Consider the following 18,215-nt stretch of genomic DNA (forward strand, 5'->3'; position numbering starts at 1 on the left):
TGCAACCAAGAAAGAAACAGTTATGGGAATTCATCTGGGCCTCAGGTGTGTGTACATTTATACATTCCCAAGATAGTAGATTCTTCTGCTTATATAAAAAAACCCCAGAAATCCAGTGCAGACATTAAAGTGTCCTGTTCTGTACAGGCTCTGAATGTCTCTGCATGGGGCCCTTTCTAGCCCAATCTGTCTTTGTTCTCACCCAGTGCTCACAAACAATAGGGACAGCCCAGACTGTCTGATGAAGTCCACGTGCGCTGGAGTAGCTGCTCTCCCCCAAAATGTTTATCTCCTGGTAGACAGCTGTTGTGAAGTTTTCTGTGCCAGGGGAATAGTTCCAGCTTTACCTCCTCAGCTGAGGACAAAAGCTCCCTTGAAATCACCTCCTATAAGATACACGGGAGTTGGCAGCTGGCTCATTGCATCAGCTGGGTCAGTGAGGCACCACCCCATGGCATCTTCCCTCCACTCAGACACAGGAGCATCAAACCAAGCCTTTGTGTGGAGGAAGTGGCATAATCAGATGGCTGTCACTCGTGAGTTAGACACCTGACAAAATCTCCCCCAAAGGAAAGTGATAACATATCAGATCTTGCAAAGCATGCCACTGGACAGAATTTGTAGACTAAAACCTGAAAGTCCTCCTTATTTCAGTAACTGTCCTCCACCATGGAGGACCAAAAAGATAAGGCTTAGCAATGAAAAAACCCTGCAAGATCCCTGCTCCACTTTGATAAGTTTATATCACCACCCATCCTACTTAGCAACGTGTTTTCTTTGCTAGGGCATGGCAGTGAGGCTCGCTGCAACAACGCCTGGCTCCAGGGGACTGTGCGTCTGTCTGCCGGCCTCCCTGAACTGCCGTGTGCACAGCGATGACTCCTCGTGTCTGCAGGAGAGCGCTCTGCACTCCCTGGCATCAGGCCTGCTTATTGGCTCCATTCCTGATGTCTTAATAATGGCACGGAAATTCAAAGTCCCTCTTTGGGTATTAAGTACTTTCTCTGATATGGCTCCTGGGTCTTTTGGGGTGTTACACTTAAACACCTCTTAAAATCTGGCCAACAGCTACTAGGTATGGTGACAGAGTAATGAGACCAGCTCTGTCATTATGGAGAGGGTATGGAGGGACTGCTTCACCACTGACCTTCATCTTTTGATGTTGAGATTAACTGTACAAATAATTTCCCCTGGCAAAAAAACAGCCATCTGAAAAAGTATCTGTAAGCAGCACTTGTGCCTGTGTCAGCTTTCAGGTAAGCCAAAAGCAGTGTCTGCTTGTGATACCAAATGAAAGACAATTACATTTCTGTGTGTGTCAGTAGGCTTACCTTATGAGAATAAAGCTGCAGGCTGTACCATCTCCTCTGAAAAACACAGGCTATCAGTAGCCACTGCCAAATAACAAGAGCAGCTCGTGGGATGAACCCAGCCTTTGATGCGAGGCAAAGCTGAGAAGGCATAGAGGGGGCAGCAAGGAGTCACGCTGTCTCCCAGAGAGATCACAGCCTGCAAGCCTGGCTCTGTATTTCAGCTGCCTCCTCTCTGCTGCCAGAAATCCTGGGCATGGAAGAAACAGCAACGGAAAATCCCACTGCATCACTGTCCCACCTCAGGCATGCCTGGTTTGGTAGGCTTAACTTTGCCTCACAGGAATCCACAAGTGTACCAAAAAATTATTAGTGGTTCTGGAGACAGAGCAGGAGCAAAAACCACCAAGCTGTAACATTTTCTTTTTAAAGAGAGAAGACGTGCATAACCAGCCCCCAAGCCCTGACACTCATTCAGTGGGGTGTACCCAGGTCCTGCTGAATTCCACTGAAGTTATGTCACAGGTTTTAATTAGATCAATATGTTGGTGTTTGAGTTGCACTACACAGTTCTGTCTGAGATTGTGTTTAATTCCTCAGTTACCCAATTTTCTCTGAAATGCTTCCTATACAGTCGCTCACAGCACTGAAAAATGGCTTTAGATGGGGCAAATGTTAAAGGTGGGTCTTACTAAGGCTGTTGGGTGTGGGTATCTCACCTTTCTCTGGTTCATTCAGTTCCACATCTAACACAGACTTTTTTGCTCAGTAGTGCTGCAGAGAGGACTATCTCCTCCAGAGTAATATGAGCTATTGTGATATGAATCAGCTGTGGAAAAGGCCCAGGGTCTTCCCAAAACCTGGCATAAGGAGTAAAAGAACAAACTGCTGACTGCACTGCATTTCCCTGTGTCAGAGGAGAATTAATTAAGGTTTTCAGGCTGCTGCGAAAATTAAAAGTGCCATGTGGTACAATACTGCTGATCCTGTTTTTCACCCTGTAGCTGATACGTAGCATGTCCCTTACAAGCTAATTGGAAATTGCTTTTGGTATTTTTAGTGGTTTTCAGCAGAGCTGCTACAGCCTGCTGCTTTGTTCTATTAAACGTGCCCTACCTCACCCTCCCCTACCCCCCTTCCTCTAAGCTCCTCTGCGAGGGAAATAAAAACATCAGTCCCTGGCACCATCTGTCAAGCACAGGCTAATCCATTCTCTGCTTGTCTCATGGTCAATTTGGTTTCTCTCTGATTGGTACAGCTACCCTTCTTATTGCTGAGAATTTAATTCTATTCATAGGTTTGGGCTTTGCTTTGTTTTCATGGTAGTATTATTGTGATGTTTGCAATATTCAGACATACAACCTCTCCATATTCCTGGACTGGAGAAGAGTACTTAAGCAACCTCCCAGTAAGGCAGGGAGCATCACTCGCCCCCTTTTACGGAGGGAGAATGAGGCAGGAAGAACCAGCTTGCCCAGGGATATGCAGATGCCTCAGCAGCAGAGCAGAGCAGTGAGCTCACAGGGACCCAGATAAGACCCAGTCACCAGTGCTGACTAAAGCACCGCTGCTTTGACTCTCTTTCTGCTCTGTTTTGCCTTTGTTTATGGTGATCTCCACGGGAGCTGTGCAGAGATGAGTAAGACATAGACCTTTGTATAGCTCGTGGGACGAGACGGAGCAGATCCACCAGGGACACAGCTCATGGTTACCCAGTGAGGATCAGCAGCAGATCAGGTCAGCCTGTTAACAAACAGGGCACGTTAGACCAGCTATTTCCTCCATTTGTTGGTGGTAAATGGGACCCCAGGCACAGTTTTATGGCTTCCTTCTAATATTCTCAGTACTTCTGCTGTCCCTGTGCCATTAACTAAGTGGTGATTGCTGGCTGATGGACTGCTCTAACACCTTTCACTCCCCTTGCATGATCTAAAGAGAGGCTGATGAGAGGCCAGTGAGAAATGTCAATGCTCAGCTCTACTCAGGATCAGGCCAGAGCTGACCATATTGAACAGATCTGATTTTCTGGAGGTCTGTCCAAAGCAAACAGCAGTTCTTAGCACATTGATGTTGACTTGTCACCGACTGTCTATCCTCACACAGGCTGTTGTGTATCCTTCTACCTCATCATTACTTTTCATAAAAGAATCCATGCACAAGACACAGGCTGAAGAACAGCTGGGTGTGTAAGCATGTCCTGCATGCTGTACATTCATGGACATGCCCCTTTGCCTCTGTGTGAAATGACAGAAGAGTCCTGCTGACTCATTCCTTCCTGCTATTACTGCAGCTTGTCCAGCGATACCACAGGGATAGACCCAGGAATGAAAATTCTTTCTCAGGAACAGAAATCCTTAAAATGGCATGGCTTGCCCCATAGAAGGAATAAACATCTTTTTGCATCTCTTTTTCATAACCAACAACTCAAAAGGATTTTTTTTCATTGTATTTTGTCCAAGAGCACTACTTGCCAAGGAGGCAATCTGTGAGCGCTTAAAACTGGTAGGAAACTGATAGCTCTTGCAAACAATGGCCAAGAAGGGCCACACTTTGCCTCATTTTCCTCTGATCTTTCATCTCCACAGTGGGCAGTGCTTAAGATATCCCACAAAGATATCAATAGGAATGGCCTGAGAGTCTGCAAGCAGCATGACTCGCAGTTTCACTGAGGTGGGTATGTGGTTGACAATCATCTCTGTGCCTTTCTACGCCTCCAAGCCTCACAGAGTCCCATAGTATGGTGTAGCTCACAGCCAGGGTAGGCCAAATCCCTGGGAATGCAGGTGCCTGGAGGCAGAGTTCTCCTTCCTCCCAGCCAGGTCTACGGCAATGTGCTGTAGGAGTGCAGGGAGGTGTTATGTGGCTCTGGCATTTGACTCCCCCAATAGTGGGCATCTCTGCCAGGGCTGTGAGGGGGGCAAGGGGGTCTGGGAGGCTGGTAGAGGCAGATGGGGGAGTGGAGGGCAGCAGGCTCAGGGCAGTGGCTGACAGGTGCCTCGGAAATGGGACTTGGCAGATGGGGAAGGGCTGAGTGCTGCCATAAGGCTCCAGCTTTGGCTCTGACACCAGCTCCAGGCCCGGCTCCATCTCCAACTCTGGCTCCGACTCCGGCCCTCCAGCACCTGGGCTGCAGCACTGAGCGCTGCCCTGACCCCCATCCCCAGCACTGGTGGGAGTACTGTGCTCAGTTCTGAGCCTCTCATTTTAAAAAGGACATTGAGGTGCTGCAGTGTGTCCAACAAAGGGCAAGAAGGCTTGTGAAGGGTCTAGAAAACACACCTTGTGGGGAACGGCTGAAGGAGCTGGGGTTGCTCAGCCTGGAGGAGAGCCCATTGCTCTCCACGATTACCTGAGAGGAGGCCGTAGGGAGGTGAGGGCCGGTCTCGTCTGACGTGTCTGCAGTGACAGAACCAGAGGAAATCGCCTTAAACTGAGATAGGGGAGATTCAGATTAGACAAAAAAATTTTCGTTGTTAGGCTGGTGAGGCATTAGAATAGGTTGTCCAGGGAGGTCACCACCCCTTAAGATGTTCAAGGGGCTTCTGGACCCGGCGCTGGGAGGTGTGGTTTAGTGATTTAGGGGTTACCGTGGTAGTACTGAGTGAACGATCGGACTGGATGATCTTAAAGGTCTCTCCCAGCCTTGATGATTCGATGATTCTGTGACTCTGCGATTCTATAACTCTATAATTCTGCGATTCTGTGACTCTGTGACCCGGCGTGCCCTGCCGGGCACGGCCGTGAGACGACCCGGGGCGGGGCGGAGCCTCTGCAGCCGAGAGGGGGCGGGGCCGCGGCGAGGCGGGGCCTCGCTGCGCTGATTGACACGCGGGGGCGGGGCCACGGTGGGGCGGAGCCGCGCGGCCGATCCGGAGCGCCGGGGCCGTGGAGGGCGGGGGAGACACCGGGCACGGAGCCGCCGCCGCAGCTCCCCGGCGCCAGGTAACCGGGCGGGGGCCGCACCCGCCCCGCGCTACCCGGGGAGGCCGGGGCGGCTGGGGAGGGAGGCGGCGACCGCCGCTCCGCGCCGCGGCGCTATGTCTGTCGGGCCGCGGCGGAGCCCCGGGCGAGCCGCTCCGGTCCGGTCCGGCGGCGGGCGCGGAGAGGGACAGCGGCCGGCCCTGCCTGACCCGGTGCGTTACCCGGCGCCGCCACAAAGCACCGGCCTTCCCCCACCGCGTCCCCTTGTTCGTCAGCGTCTCCCAGCGCCGCCCAGCCTTCCCGGCGGGGGCCGGCACCGAGCACCCCCTCCCCGTCGCCGCCAACACAACTTCCTCCCCCGGCCCCGCACTGGGCAACTTTTCGGGCCGGTTCTCGTGCGGAGCCCCGGGCGGGTGGGCGCGGGGCCGTGCCCAGGCCCGGTGCAGGAGCGGGGGCGGCGAGGCGGCTCGGGGATAGGGGGCGGCGGTGGGCCCCGGGCACGGCCCTTCGGTGCGGCGGAGGCGGCGGCGGTGCCTCCCCGTCAGCTGTTTCCTGCTGTTTGTTGTCAGGGCTCCTGCGCTCCCGGCAGCGCCCGGCGGCGGTGGCGGGGGGGGAGACGGGCCGGGCCGGCCCCGGTTGGCTGCGCGCGCCCCCGTGACGGCGCGCGGGCCGGGCCGGGCTGGGGACCGCCCCCGCGCGCGAGCGGCTTTGTGTGTGCGCGGCACCGGGAGCGGCACCGGCGCCCCCCGCAGCGCCGCCCCCGGGCTCGGCCGCGGGCGTCGAACCGCCCTGCCCGGTCGCACGGGGGGTGGCGGCGGCGCCTGACGCATCGCCCGTCTCCCCGTGCGAGGTGCTGCTTGCTGAGCGCTGGCCGGCAGAGCGGCCCCGTGTCCCCGGCAGACAGGTGCCTCCCGCGGGGAGCTGTCACAGATCCAGCCGCAGTGGTTGTTTGCTTTGTGGAGGTGCTCGCGGCTCGCTCAGCAGCGAGACACGTTCGCCCGCTAGTGCTTAGGTTGGGGTTTTCCCCCTGGAAGTATGGATTCCCAGGGAGCTGAAATATTCTGCCGGCTCTTTTCCGCTCTGGGAAAGGTTCTGAGTCAAAGCAAAAGGGAATGCGAAGACTGTTGTCTGTTTGCTTCATTTGTTACTCTGTGCGCAGCCTTCAGTTGTACTGGGCGAGCAGATCTAGATTAGATTAATCCAGCGTGTTTATTTAAGAATGAAGGCCGTGTTTTGGACTGACATCGCCGTAGAATTTAATAAATTATTTGTCTTTGGTTTCTCTAAACAATAAACACAGGTTTAGGGTTAGACAGAGGGAATAACAAAGCAAGTACACACGGTCTAATGAGAGAGAAACAGGGCAGGGCTCTTTCCAAAGTGCTATCGCAGAACAACTCTTGATGTCAGCAACTAATGGCTCTAGATTAACCATTAGCTTGACTAATGTTTATGACTGATGGCTGAAAGGGAGGGAACTTGCTCCCCAGTTGTAAACATTCCCTCACGTGACTATATGTGACTGCTATATATAACCCTATATGTATATTTTTATATAGAGCCTCGTTCTGGATGGCTGAATTCAAGTCGCGTGTGCGACAAACAAAACTGTCAGTTTTAAGTGCTGCTCTCTTTTTCTAAAGTAGTCTTTAGAAATACTATTTGGAGGCTTCTGTCATCTGCTACTTTCACTTCCGTAGTTACAGAACTACTTAGAGATGCAGAGTTTATTGTTTGTATATAGATTTTAACAATGACAAGTGAGTTTCACATGTGGTTGCCAAGTGTGTGAGGACAAATGAAATTGCATCTCAAAGCCCAGCAGAGAAGATGACAAAAACAGGCTGGATTTGTTACTTGTCACAGACTGAAAGCTGGTATTTATATATCTGTATTTAACATGGTAATCATCACAAGCTTGAAGGGATGTTGTCCAGGTCAGGTCATTGGTTCACGTTTGTTTACTAACATTTGACCTATGTTGAAATCTTGACTTGCTCAGCTCTCGCTGAAATACGTAATTCCCTTAAACAAGATTTAACTTAAAAAGTACTTGTTAAATGTGCAGATGAAATGCCTGTACACTGTGGATGTTTGTTAGCAAGGTGATCTCTAATTTTGGAGCCTTTACCTACATTTAGGACCTTTCTAGTTAATATAAAAAATGCTTGGTGATGTGCCCTTAGTGTATTAGCACCCCTTCTGCCAGCTGGATGTAGCTGGTTTGGAGGTTTGGATGATAGTTGTCTTGACACCATTTCTTAATAGGTTGTTTACTGGATTTTATTTTTAATGACTAATGAAATCAGTGATGTTTTTGGATGAAGTTTTGCATCATTTCTGCACTAAAATTAATGAAAACAAAAAATGTGTAGTTTATCTTTCAGAAACTTGCAGAATGGATTCATAGACAAAAGTCGTCTCAACTACTTCAGTACTATAAGAATAAATTTATTACAAAACAAGAAATTACAGCTTTCTTAAAAACAGTGGAGGAATTAGGAAGGGGACAGGAGGAAAAGGAAGGGAAAAAGAAGCAGGGAGACAGGTGTAGTTGCTGGTTTTGGACTCTGTGTAGTGGTGGGAAAGAAAATTAATCTGAGTCTGATACCATTTGTAAACTAATACTTTTATATGTTATCTAGCAAGAGTATTGTGAGGGTTTAAGTTACTCTGTGGGAGATGCTGAGATAGGGGTGCTGTATCAGAAACAAGCACCCATCTGTGTGGCTCTGCTCTCTGTAAACGTGAAACAAAGTACCCTGGATTAGTGTTTGAGGGCACCAGTATGATGGTAACAAATTTAAATGCCACTGTCCCAGTGCACGCCTTACCTAGGAAAACGGCCAGTTTGCAATAGGAAATGATACTACTGCAACCTGCAATACAGAATTATACTACTGCAATTTGCACAAGGGAGTTTGCATCCTGCAAAGCAACCTCTTGTAGTCAGGTGCTGTGCCCTGCATCTGGGCACAGCTTTCGTTGCTTTGCCAAAGCCTCTTCTGTCTGGACTGTATTAAGTTCCTTTTTCTATTTGGTACAGTAGCTGGATGGTTCTAAAGAGCACAGTATGCTGTTCCATTTCAGTTTCTTTCCACTTTTGGCTACATGTGGTGGTTTCAATTCTGCATGTAGGCAGAAGCCAGGCCCTGTTTACTTGGACACTCGCAGAAGTTGGTGGCAGACATTGAATCTCAGACCTCATAAGAGACTGACCACGTGTGTATTTTTGGATGCACCCCTGCTAATGAACAGCAGAACCCTGGGAAGGTAAGGAGCAAGTTTTATTTTTTGCTTAATGATTCTTTAACCCATGGTCTTGTGCAGCTGTGCTAAGGATTCTTTTTCCTCTTTTGTCCATCTCTGAGATGAGAAGAGGAAGCTGAAACCCAGTTCCTGAGATGCAGTGGTGAAGTTTCAGCCTGATACGAGGGTAAGTACATCTTGAGAAAGTTTTAGTGTGCTGAGGGGAATGCATGACCCTTTTTCAAAGGATAGAGAGTGCTTACTTGCTCACAAAAGAAAATGTTTTTAGTTGGTAAAATGGTGAAAGAGAGGCTGTCACAGTTTTTTGTCCTTTAACTAGCAGCTGTTCTCTGTTGTAGATGTGAACGCAGTAGATGATGCTGAAGCAACACTGAGGCTCCTCCTGTGAAATATCCACAGTCCAGTGTGTATAGAGAAAGTGCTTGCTGGCCCTCCCAAGTGTTGATGGTCCTGTGTCTTCAAGAGATGCATTCCAGGACAAGAAGACACTGACTGTTAGTTCTAAAAATGTTAATAAATAATTCTTTGTGTTACTTTTTCATTCTTTCTTGCTTGTGAAGGTAGGCAGATGAGGTAGTACAAATACCAGCCAAGTGGTGCTTCAGGTGTGTGTACAGACAGTGGTCAAATTTAAGCTATTTAATATTAATTAGCCCTTTGATATGGTTGTTGTTCAGTGTTGCTGAAATCAGCGCTGAAAGTGTTTGGGAAGCTTGGGAGCTACTGCTCTGGGAATACACATTATAGCACTCAGCTACAGTGTCTGTGTCTCCTGTCTGTCCATGTACTCCCTGGGAGAAGCATGCAGGCAGGAAGTCTTTCATAGTATGATTGAGAAGTGGTATCAAGGTTTGTGCTGTCAGAATACTGTACTGTCAAAACCATGCACTGTTAGCAGGCCTGACTTGCTAGGTGATATGAGCTATCATTGATTCCTCTCCTAAAGGTCCTCTCAGGAAGGCGATCTGGGTGCTGAATAATGGCAGTGTCATTAGCTCTCAGTTCATGAAAGTACCCCTCTCTTGGAACTGGGAAGATTTGACAAGCAGTAAATACTTTATATCCATTAGTGAAAGTAAATAAATCTGCCTTTCTTACAATTCATTTAATATTATGACTCGTGTTTGGTAATTCGCATCAAGGCAAGGGCACTAGAACTTCATCACTGATACATACCCAGTGAAGAATGCTCAGCTGATTTTAAAAGTGAAATCACGAGCCAAAAAAAATCCGTTTTCCTCAGCATTTGGTTTTGTGAATAACCAACATCCCTGTCCACTACCTCTGAAAACTCTGCTGGTAACGTGATGGAATTGGTGTGATACAGTAGTGTCACTTTCAGGGACTGTAAGTAGCACTAGGAAACCTGACTGGTTCTCCGGACCAGTGGAAGTTATTTTCTGTGGTTTTAAATGTAAATGGTGGATGAATGGCCAAGTGCACTTACTGCATTTTCCACCCCCTGTTTGGAGAATCTTAAGCTTTAGAAATGCTTTTATGTTTCACAATTCTTTGGCTTCTCCTCATTTAAGAGAGCCCTCCCACTGCCTATCAAAGCTGCCTGTAAGTGGCTTTTTCAGATCATTTATGCATGTGTGAACATAAATAGACGCCTGCACCTTTTCGATTGGTAGTGAAACTATAGGAGAAAAATCTACACGGTTAACTTGGGTGACTTTGTCAGGGCAGGAGCCTGAGGACAATGGAAAATTGCTTTCCCTTGTTCTGTTGTGCTTTGGTTTTTTCCTGTGTGGAGTAAGTATACCCTACAGGATTCAGGATCTTTACATAAGGAGAGAGGAGTCTTTATCCACAGCAAGTACCTTCTGATTTGGTCTTGTAAGTGAATGCTATGTTTTTAGCTTGGGGGAAAAAAAAGGGAGGGGAGAGTGTGAAATGATTCCAAGTTGAAATTAGCTTCTCTATTTTACAGGAGAGGAAAAAGCAAAATTTCCATTTAGGTTTTTAGAAAATCCATGATAAAGTGGTATTTTAAGTCTGCATTACTAGAAGTCATTTTGTAATTTTTTTCCTACTTTTTACTGCTGTGAGCACTAACATAAAGAGTGATGTGAGGTGACTAGTTTCATAATGCTTCAGCTGGACCCTTACAAATTCATTGAATTCAACAATCAGAACTGAGGACAGAGGTAGCTGCAGCCTGCTGTGTATTCTCACTGGTAGTTAAGTGTAGAGGTTGCTTTTTCAAAGTTAGACACTCTAGTAAGGTTACAGTGTTTTAGCAGTTTCTTAAGAAAACACACGCAAAATCTACATTGTTTTGACTGTTACAGTGCTGACTGTAGAATTTAATTTTTTAAATTTTTAAATGTGTATCATTTCAAGAATATACATTTCCTTATGCACTGTATTCTGAAAAAATGTGTTCTAGCACCAGTTGGTTTGTTAGATTCTGCTGCAACTTTAGGTTACTTTTAGCTCTTTAAGGTAGAATAAATAATTCAGGATTTTAGGCCTTGTATTACTAGGCAGATTTTTCAGCTTTACATCTTTGAATATTTATGCATTTATTTTAATGTTTGGGACTCAAGACTTCAATCCATGCCATAATGCCATATCCAGAAGTAATAAATTTGTATTTTGCTGTGACTTTTAGCTTGCTTGCAAGAATTGCACTCATGCTCCCTCCCTTCTGAAGTATTTAATTTTTATTTTAAGTGTCTCTGGGTTACTGCTTTTCTGAGGGCACTGACATGAACTGTGATTTTAGGCAGGTGATGCACTTGCATTTGAAGTGTTTAGGTGCATTTTTCAAAATGTCATGCAGGGTCAGTCTGTGTCTAGGATCTGTTCTGGCCACCGAGCTCTGTGTTTGTGTTGCTCTCTGTGAGATAGGGACGGGTTTGGATTTATTTTATTTTAGCTTCTAAAAGTAGTGACAGGATGAGCATTGTGTTTACTCTGAAAGAAGTACCCCTTTGGATGCTGATTCCACATTTACTGTAACTTACGATCAGTTGATTGTTTTGAATCCACAATACAATCAGCACAAATATAACATTATCCAAAATTAGTAAGGATGGCACATGGAGCTAGGCCAAGTGCCTTATGGGCATATCTGTTACAATTGCCTTAATTGCTTGTATTTGTGGTTTCTGGCTGGAGACTTTGACTGATACTTGTTTATTCACACTTATTGTCTGTTGATTTTCCTTCATTCTGCCACTATTCCCATTTTAATTTTTTTTTTTTTTGCCTTTGCTTGCTAGGAAAGATAAAGGCATATTGGAAAGGTATAAAGCTTAGAGAAGTCTAATGAAAATGCTTTCTGTATTTTGAGTGGAATCCCATCTCTAACACTCAGACCTGATTTATTTGTCCTTTGAAAAAGAGAAATGGCTATAACATCACCTTTAAAAGGAAGATTCATTGCTTTTAATTTTTATGTATCCTTCAGATGGGATACAGAAGATTAATAGTGATTTGAAAAATCTGAAGGTAAGGAACCTGATGTAAAATCACTCTGTTCAATATTAGGAAACCTTTTTGTTACCACATATTGTAAGAAAACAAAGTGTGAAATAAAGCAATTGAAAAAATCATTATGTCAGTGGCTTCTGATTTTTACATGCAAAAATGATGTGTTAAACTCTGTGTGTGCAGGTGCAAGTTCTAGTCCGTTTGCTTTGTGCATGTCAAGTGTTGGCTTTAAGAAACTGATCCCCTAAAACTTGAAATGAGTTTAAATTATGTATTTGTGCTTCTTAATGGTGTTTGACTTAGAATATTCAATTAGATGAGCACAAAATTTGATTGATTTGTCTATGAACGGAACAGTCTCCTGCTCTGAAAAGTAAAACCCACACAATTCTAATATTGCAGTGTGTCAGATTTACTTTGCGTTGCTCTGCATGACAAAAGCAGAGACAATACATTTTTCTGATTCCATATCTGAAGGAAAAATGGAGGTACATTTAACTAGTTTAACTTTAGATGTTTAGTCATAGAACTTCTGCAGTTGAAAGGGAAATAACATCATAATTCAATTCCTTTGTCATGTTATATCATCCTTCGTGATTTAGGTTTTTGGCTGTATGTTCTGTGCCTACTCACTAGTTAACTTTGAGTAATTTATATTAGTTGGTGTGAAGTTGTAAGACACTTCCAATTTTCCTAAGCAATGAAGATTTATCAGGCACTGCAGGTCATCTCCTATAAAGTTTTTAAGCTCTGTTTTTTTGCTCATTGGAGTTGCTCAGGTATAGTAGCAATGAAGCTTGGATAAATGACACAGTATTTTGTATTTGGATTAGACAGCTTTAAACACTTGCATATAAAACTGTCTGGTGTAAAAACTGGGTGGGTTGTTTATTATGTGAAATAGCATCCAAGCCTTTCCTATGTTAGTGTGTATATGGAACCAAGAAGCGTGAAGTCAAATACAGCAGCCAGGGTGCTATACCAACATTCTGGGTGGTGGTGTTGTGTGATCATGTGTCATAAATTGTGCAAAGCTATGGGGAAGTGACATAATAAATATGTATTATAAAGAGTGGGGGTGACTTGGGAAAATTAAGCTATAATTGTCTTGGTGACTCACTGTAATTCTCAGTGCTTCATTTCTTAGTGCTGACTAAGATGAGTGAGTTGTTGGAAATGTACTGAAATGGAATTTCAGTATTGTATTAAAGGAAGTGGAAGCTTCTGAGTTTAAAAACTGTAGGGGCCAGTAGGGGGTGTGCAGAGGTCTGAACTGTATTTTAAAGGTTTCAGTTTGTGTATTTCACTTTTAATGTAATTAGTTTGTATTTAAGTCATCTTACTGGTAAAATGGTCACTTTGGGAAAGAACTTGTCTTGATGAGAGGGTGAAGGCAGACTGTAAGATCAGTAATTCACCAATGAGGGAATGACTTTGAGCAATCATTAGCTGAATTGGTTTGAAGAATATTCTGCTGTATATATGGGATGGGGTTTGAATTTTTTTGCTGTAATGCTTTTTTGACATGTGTATGATGTTTCTTTTTGCTTTCAGGTCTTGAGTATAAACTTACATAAGTTCTAAAAATGGGAAGAATTTTTTTGGATCATATTGGTGGCACTCGCCTGTTCTCCTGCGCAAACTGCGACACGATTCTGACCAACCGCTCCGAGCTCATCTCCACTCGCTTTACAGGGGCCACAGGAAGGGCCTTCCTTTTTAACAAGGTTGGTAAGAAGCTGGAAAAACTGCTCTTCACTTCTGAAAAATGAGTTTGTGGGATATGAATCTGTCATGAGATTGAAAAAACTTCTTGGCTAAAGTGTTGTATAATTATTATTTTATTTTATTCATTTGTCTTTGAAGTCAAATTTGACATTTACTGTTGATGGGAAACTTACCTAAATTAGTTTTGTCTGCAATACTGAAAGACAAAATAAAGAAGATTATTTATATAGAGGCATCAAGCCAAAATCGATGCCGTTTTAACTTTGGAGACTTCTGTAATATGAACCTCAAATTCACTCTGAGAGTGTCCGGTGTCTGTCAAAGGGTTCCAAAGGTGTTTTCACTTTTATGCAGTTAAAAAAAAAGTCTAGATAATACTCGGTTTAATTTCTGAAATGCATTTAAGGTAACAGTAGTCTGGCAACTTAAGTTGCCACAGTCAACCACAATCTCTTTTACAGGCAATAATACTCTGGTTTAATTTAATAAGTTTTTAATTGAGCATATTCAATAGATTGAAATACAGAAGTCATAACTTCGGAGTGAATTGTAGGATTATTTATGAACCTGCCATAAAGACCTGTCCATTAGATTAATTGAAAAAATTGTGATTGTCCTTTGCTTTCTCGCAAAGTTCCTGGTCGTGTAATGCTTGGTGTATTTCAGTTTCGTTTTTTTCTTGTAAGCCATTTGGCCATGGGCAGACTTGATAGGGGCATCAGTAATGTCTTAACTGTGTTTTGCTCTGGGACTTCTGCTATCCTGAATCTTGCTGTAGTGAGAGATTTCTTTCTCATCCAATAAGCACTGGATCCTGGGGTTAAGATTTTTTTGATTTTAAATAGTGGGGTTTAATCACAGCAGTTTGAGTTTCTGCATTTCTGCAGTCTGAAGCTGTACATCTGAAGCAGTCAGGTGCAAAGGTGAGAAAGCAGTGCAGTCCCATCTTTTAGAATCTGCATATCAGCAGTTTGGATATAGTTATGACATCAACTTTTCAACGAATTATACATCTTGGTTTTCTGGTGGTGCTGCAAAAGAAGTTAAAAGTATATTTTAAACTGCTGATACAGCACACCAAAAGGTGCATGTTTCATGTCTGCATTCTCAGCCACTGACCCTGGCTTTTTCTTAGATAATTATTTCGAAAGCACCACAAGATTTTTAAAGAGCTACCTCTTTTAATATTTTGGTTCTGGGTTCTGGGACTTGGTGATCACATCGGCTGCTAGAAATGGGTTACATACATTACAACTGGATTAATATAAATGTACAAGCTGTTCACTGGGAGTTTCTCACCCAGAGCTGAACACAGCACTTTTGCACATTATGTGATAGCAATTCATGTCTCTCAGTTAAAATGTGAGGGTTTTACATCATTGTGAAATGCATCTGTAAGGTGCTACCTTCTCAAGAAGGGGATTTTTTTACAGTGCAGTTTTCAGTTCGTGTGCAGTGCCACAGGCTCTTTCCTTCTAGCATGCTGATAGTCATTTATTTACCAGAGTTCCTGTAGGCAGACTAATCCTTTGTGTTCCCTGTGCGCTGTGTGTTTGTCCCAGGTGGTAAATCTGCAGTATAGCGAAGTTCAGGACCGGGTCATGCTCACTGGCCGCCACATGGTTCGGGACGTGAGCTGCAAGAACTGCAACAGCAAACTGGGCTGGATCTATGAGTTTGCCACTGAAGACAGCCAGCGCTACAAGGAAGGCCGCGTTATCCTGGAAAGAGCCTTGGTGCGGGAGAGCGAAGGCTTCGAGGAGCATGTGCCATCCGACAATTCCTGAAGAGGCTCCGGTCTCTTCTCAGGTTCTCTGCAATTGAAACTCAAATATAATAAAATCAACAAAAAAATCTGCTTACATACACTGTCACCTTAGCATCAGAGTCGGATTCATGGACTACAAAGTGGGAAAGATTGTGAGAATATTTCAGATGGAACCTTCCTTTCTTTATTCCTTTTATATTTTACTTTCCCTCCAGCAGCTGTTTGTAGAAAGAATGTTGTGCAGATGCTGTAACTTTTTCTCTCTTTCATTTACATCTGTTAGATTTGAGATTGTATCTTCAGATTCGGTGGGCTAAAAGGAAAATATTTGCAGGATTTGTCTTTCATTGGAGAGAAATTCAATGAGGTTTTTTTTTTAGTTTGCACAAACTGATGTCAGCATCAAGTTATTTTAAAACTACAGATGTTTTTTTTAAAAGTATATTCCAACTTTTGGCTTAAGTTTTTAGTTAGGTTTTTGGGTTTTTGGTTTTTTTTTTTACCCAGCCTTTTCACCTGGTTTGCTAGCTAAGTAAAGAGATCCGAATTTGTGCTGAGTGCTAAAGGTTCAGTGTTGGTACGGCTTGGGCTGGCCCATGTGCCATATTCTTGTTGAGGTTGATTGGTAGCACAGAGCCCATTATTTCTTGTCATTCTTGACCCAAAGATGTCACCGTTCCTTGTTTATTCGTGAAGTCCCATTCACCATGTAAACTGGTGTTGATTGGAAACTATTCTTGAAATAGGGCAGAACTGCTTGGCTTTTTTTAACTTTAACAGATGTAACTTATGAGCATAGTAATAATATAAAGTAATAGCTGTCTGTTTAGTCTTGCATTGCTTACAAATCCAGCTGTGTTTGTAATGATAGGGGTCCACTGAGAAACTACTGTTTCAGTAGTAATTTTTTTTCATTTCTCTACTAATCTCATTAAGTTAGACAGGGAATTGCAAATCTTAATTCTTCTTCAAGTAGCTTTCTTTAAACCCAGAACTTCCTATGTTAAACACAGCTGCTGTGTAAAAGGAGAAGATTGCCAGCATGTTTGTTCATGCCTAGTTATGCAATCTGCATCTCTTGAAAAGATTAACTTAAACAGCTTGTTTTCAAATGCTGCTTCTGGTGTTGAAACCTTTAACTTTCAACTTTGTTGAACCTTTTCATTGTGATGTTACATTTTTTATCTTTCTGGGCAGCAGTACATGTCAGCCTAGTAGTAACTAGTGACTTGGATTCCTGCTTTGTTCTTGTAGAGGTCAGCTCTGTTTAAAACAGTGATCTTGCTTGCTTGCCTTTTTTAGCAAAAATGCTCTTCGTTAACTTCACTCAAGGGTGCCCAAACACTTTCATTGTGTCTTAAGCCATAAGTTAAGATCTCAAGGGCTGAAATTTATTTGAATGTTAGATATGTATGATTTCTTATCCAGGATATGAGTTGGTTGTGGTTTTTTTTCTTATTGGACAAATTGTGGTCAACGTGAAATGTTACCCACAGACGTAGGAAAGGGGGGGAACCCCACCCAACCAAACAGATCTGGGTTCTGACCTTTCAGAATAACTTTTCTTCTCTGGCCACAGCTCCATATCTGAAACTAAGATGTGGAGGGTGACTATGCAGAGTATTTTTCTCAATTCTTTTTGGTTGCCAAGTGGCAAATTGGACACCCCTGACTTGAATCGACTGCCTCTTTCATGTAAAGGTAGCTTTGTTCTAGAAATGTCACATAGAAAGAAAACAGAGTAGATCACATACCAGAGCTGTGCTTGAATCAAGCTGCTTAAACAATAGTGTACTTGTGCCTCAAATGAATCAGTTTTTGCACTGAGTACAGTAGTACCCCATTATCTTGTACTTCTGTCCTTCACAGACCTGGAAGCGCCATTAGCATGGTTCTCTGCAGTACTTTTCTTGTACTTCTGACATTACAATAAAGTATGTTTTGTCCTGAACTGGTCTTTGCTGTCCTTTTGGAGTTATTTTTATAGTCTGTCAGCCAAGTCACATAACCCATCTTTCATTCCTTGTGTTAAGTTTCTGCAGCACAGTGACCAGCTGTTGATGAGCATCTCTCTTTGTAGAGGTGGCAAAAGAGTTCTGTTGATTTTGGAAGGTGCCAAGTAGAGTGTCACACATACCACTTGGACACTTGAAAGCCTTAAATTTACTCCTGTTAAAGAGAAGACAGGAAATGTCTCATTTAATGGAATTCTGGGTGCCAAGTATCTTTCCATGACTTTGAAAAGACAGCAAGCTAAGCAAAAATCCACCTTCTGCTAGAAACTTGAGGTTTTGGCTTCTGAAATGGCTTGGGAATTAATGAATTGGGTATTTTGTATCTGGACTTCTGTGACGTTCTCCTTTGTGTTCAAATGTCAGGCAGAAACCTGCTAGGAGCTGGTCAACTTCTAAAGCTGTAGCTGAAGAACTGAGATGAGAGGATCATTCTGTTGGTGTGATGGAGACTGGGGCTCTTATTCTAACTTATATTAAGACCATTTTGGTAGAATGTTGGTGTGAAATGCTAAAAATTGCTTCTCACAAAGCCTTTGATTTGAAAAACACATGTGAGGTGAATTCTTAAAAATCCCATGAAGGTTAAGCAAGTCCTCTGCAGCTTTAAAACAGTAGACTTTGGCTTGCTGTTTTAGCTTTCATGCTGTTCCCTCCTGTATCACTTTGGATGGCTCTGAGAGAGTTTAGCCTCCTATATTTTGGCTGCTCCTCCTTGAGACACTTGGTGTGTGAACACAGATAACTTATCTGTAGGGAACAAGG

General features: G+C 44.0%; 1 protein-coding gene across 4 annotated transcripts; it reads left to right on the forward strand.

Moving 5' to 3' along the window:
- The first annotated feature begins 5,129 nt into the window (after positions 1–5,129).
- Positions 5,130–17,394, forward strand: YPEL5 (yippee like 5). Of its 4 annotated transcripts, XM_032103237.1 has the most exons (7): positions 5,150–5,252; positions 8,370–8,504; positions 8,603–8,667; positions 8,840–8,995; positions 11,732–11,960; positions 13,497–13,669; positions 15,233–17,394. In XM_032103237.1, the coding sequence occupies exons 6-7, from the start codon at positions 13,529–13,531 to the stop codon at positions 15,455–15,457; spliced, it is 366 nt and encodes a 121-aa protein (XP_031959128.1). In that variant the 5' UTR covers positions 5,150–5,252; positions 8,370–8,504; positions 8,603–8,667; positions 8,840–8,995; positions 11,732–11,960; positions 13,497–13,528; the 3' UTR covers positions 15,458–17,394. The 4 variants fall into 4 exon arrangements, with proteins under 4 accessions (XP_031959130.1, XP_031959128.1, XP_031959127.1 ...); XM_032103236.1 differs by lacking the exon at positions 11,732–11,960; XM_032103238.1 differs by lacking the exon at positions 11,732–11,960 and having other exon boundaries at positions 8,608–8,667.
- Positions 17,395–18,215: the final 821 nt, after the last annotated feature.

Source organism: Corvus moneduloides, chromosome 3 (assembly GCF_009650955.1).
Source record: "Corvus moneduloides isolate bCorMon1 chromosome 3, bCorMon1.pri, whole genome shotgun sequence".
Classification (NCBI taxonomy): Eukaryota; Metazoa; Chordata; class Aves; order Passeriformes; family Corvidae; genus Corvus; species Corvus moneduloides.